The sequence below is a fragment of the Aplysia californica genome, unplaced genomic scaffold (genome assembly GCF_000002075.1).
Source record: "Aplysia californica isolate F4 #8 unplaced genomic scaffold, AplCal3.0 scaffold00205, whole genome shotgun sequence".
NCBI lineage: Eukaryota > Metazoa > Mollusca > Gastropoda > Aplysiida > Aplysiidae > Aplysia > Aplysia californica.
The window spans coordinates 238,411-239,611 of NW_004797475.1; the positions used below are offsets into that span (position 1 = coordinate 238,411).

The 1,201-nt window shown below is 45.2% G+C and overlaps 1 protein-coding gene across 1 annotated transcript in view; it reads left to right on the forward strand.

Moving 5' to 3' along the window:
• LOC106011878 overlaps nucleotides 1-986 on the forward strand; it is a 3,194-nt gene extending 2,208 nt beyond the window's left edge. The window contains exon 3 of the mRNA XM_013083007.2: nucleotides 819-986. Coding sequence (XP_012938461.2) covers nucleotides 819-986 — 168 coding nt within the window. The remainder of the gene's footprint in view (nucleotides 1-818) is intronic.
• The last annotated feature ends 215 nt before the right edge of the window (nucleotides 987-1,201 follow it).

The following is a 1,201-nucleotide window of genomic DNA, read 5'->3' on the forward strand; positions in this document are numbered from 1 at the left end:
TCGATATTTTGAGTGGGGGTGTAGAAAGTACGAGTAAAGTACTGTACTGGAGGCCAGGACCAGCGGTTTATTGCTTCTCACTTTCAGTTTGTTTTCTAGCTTAGACTCAAGTAGTGTGTTTCTTTTTCTGTGCCGATCAAGTGAGTTTCTATTAATCTCAGTAACTTCCATCTTACATTATTCATAATATTGTTTCTTGACGCTACCGCATATTTTAGCTCTTTCACATTATTACAATGTTTACTGTGGTGTGTGTGTGTGTGTGAGTGGGGGAGGGGGTGGGGATGGCGAAAATAGGGGTATAAAATTAGGAGAGAGAGAGAGAGAGAGAGAGAGAGAGAGAGCATGTGTATGTGCGCGTGCGTGTGTGTGTATGTGTGTGTGTGTGTGTGTGTGTGTGTGTGTGTGTGTGTGTGTGTGTGTGTGTGTGTGTGTGTGTGTGTGTGTGTGTGTTGTGAAGGAAGGGGGTGGGGGAGGGAAAATAGTCGACGTGAATGACCGCCGGTCAGTTCTATAAACCACGAGCCGCCACTGCGTATAGCGTTATAATTTTCATGTCAATAATTTTTTTTAAATGAGTGCAGAAGAGGGTTAAAGAGCTGAAGTAGTCTGGAAAGGTTTGCTCCTTCTTTCCTATCAAACATCTATCATCTTTATCTCTCCTCCTTTTTGTGTGTGTGTATTTGTTACTCTCCTGCAACACCTCTAATCTTCGGCACTTATAAGACTCAATTGTGTTGCAAAAACGGCAAAACTCTTTCTAAAACTAAAAGACTAAGACATAAAGCACATGTACCTCTCTCTCTCCCCCACTCCAGGAAGGTCACTTGAGTCACAGCATCGTCATAGCCCCACCAGGCTCTGGCACCAGGCACAAACGGTCTACCGGTGACCACAAGGGTCATTTTGTCTACACGACTGGGGCCGAGGATTATGACAGAGACTTGTCGGGTGGTGAGGCTATCATCAATGTTCTCAACAGGTAGGTGAGGGAGTCGTGTGACCCACAGTTGTCAGTTTGTTATTAGCTGGGGGATAAGAGGATATTATGTTAAGTTTAGTTTCGAAGAGGGACTGATTTCAAATTAGTGGGGAGGAGGAAAAGGAGGAAGGGTGAGGTGTGTGTGTGTGTGTGTGTGTGTGTGTGTGTGTGTGTGTTGTGTGCCATCCGTGTGTGTGCTCGTGTGCGTGTGTGTGTGTG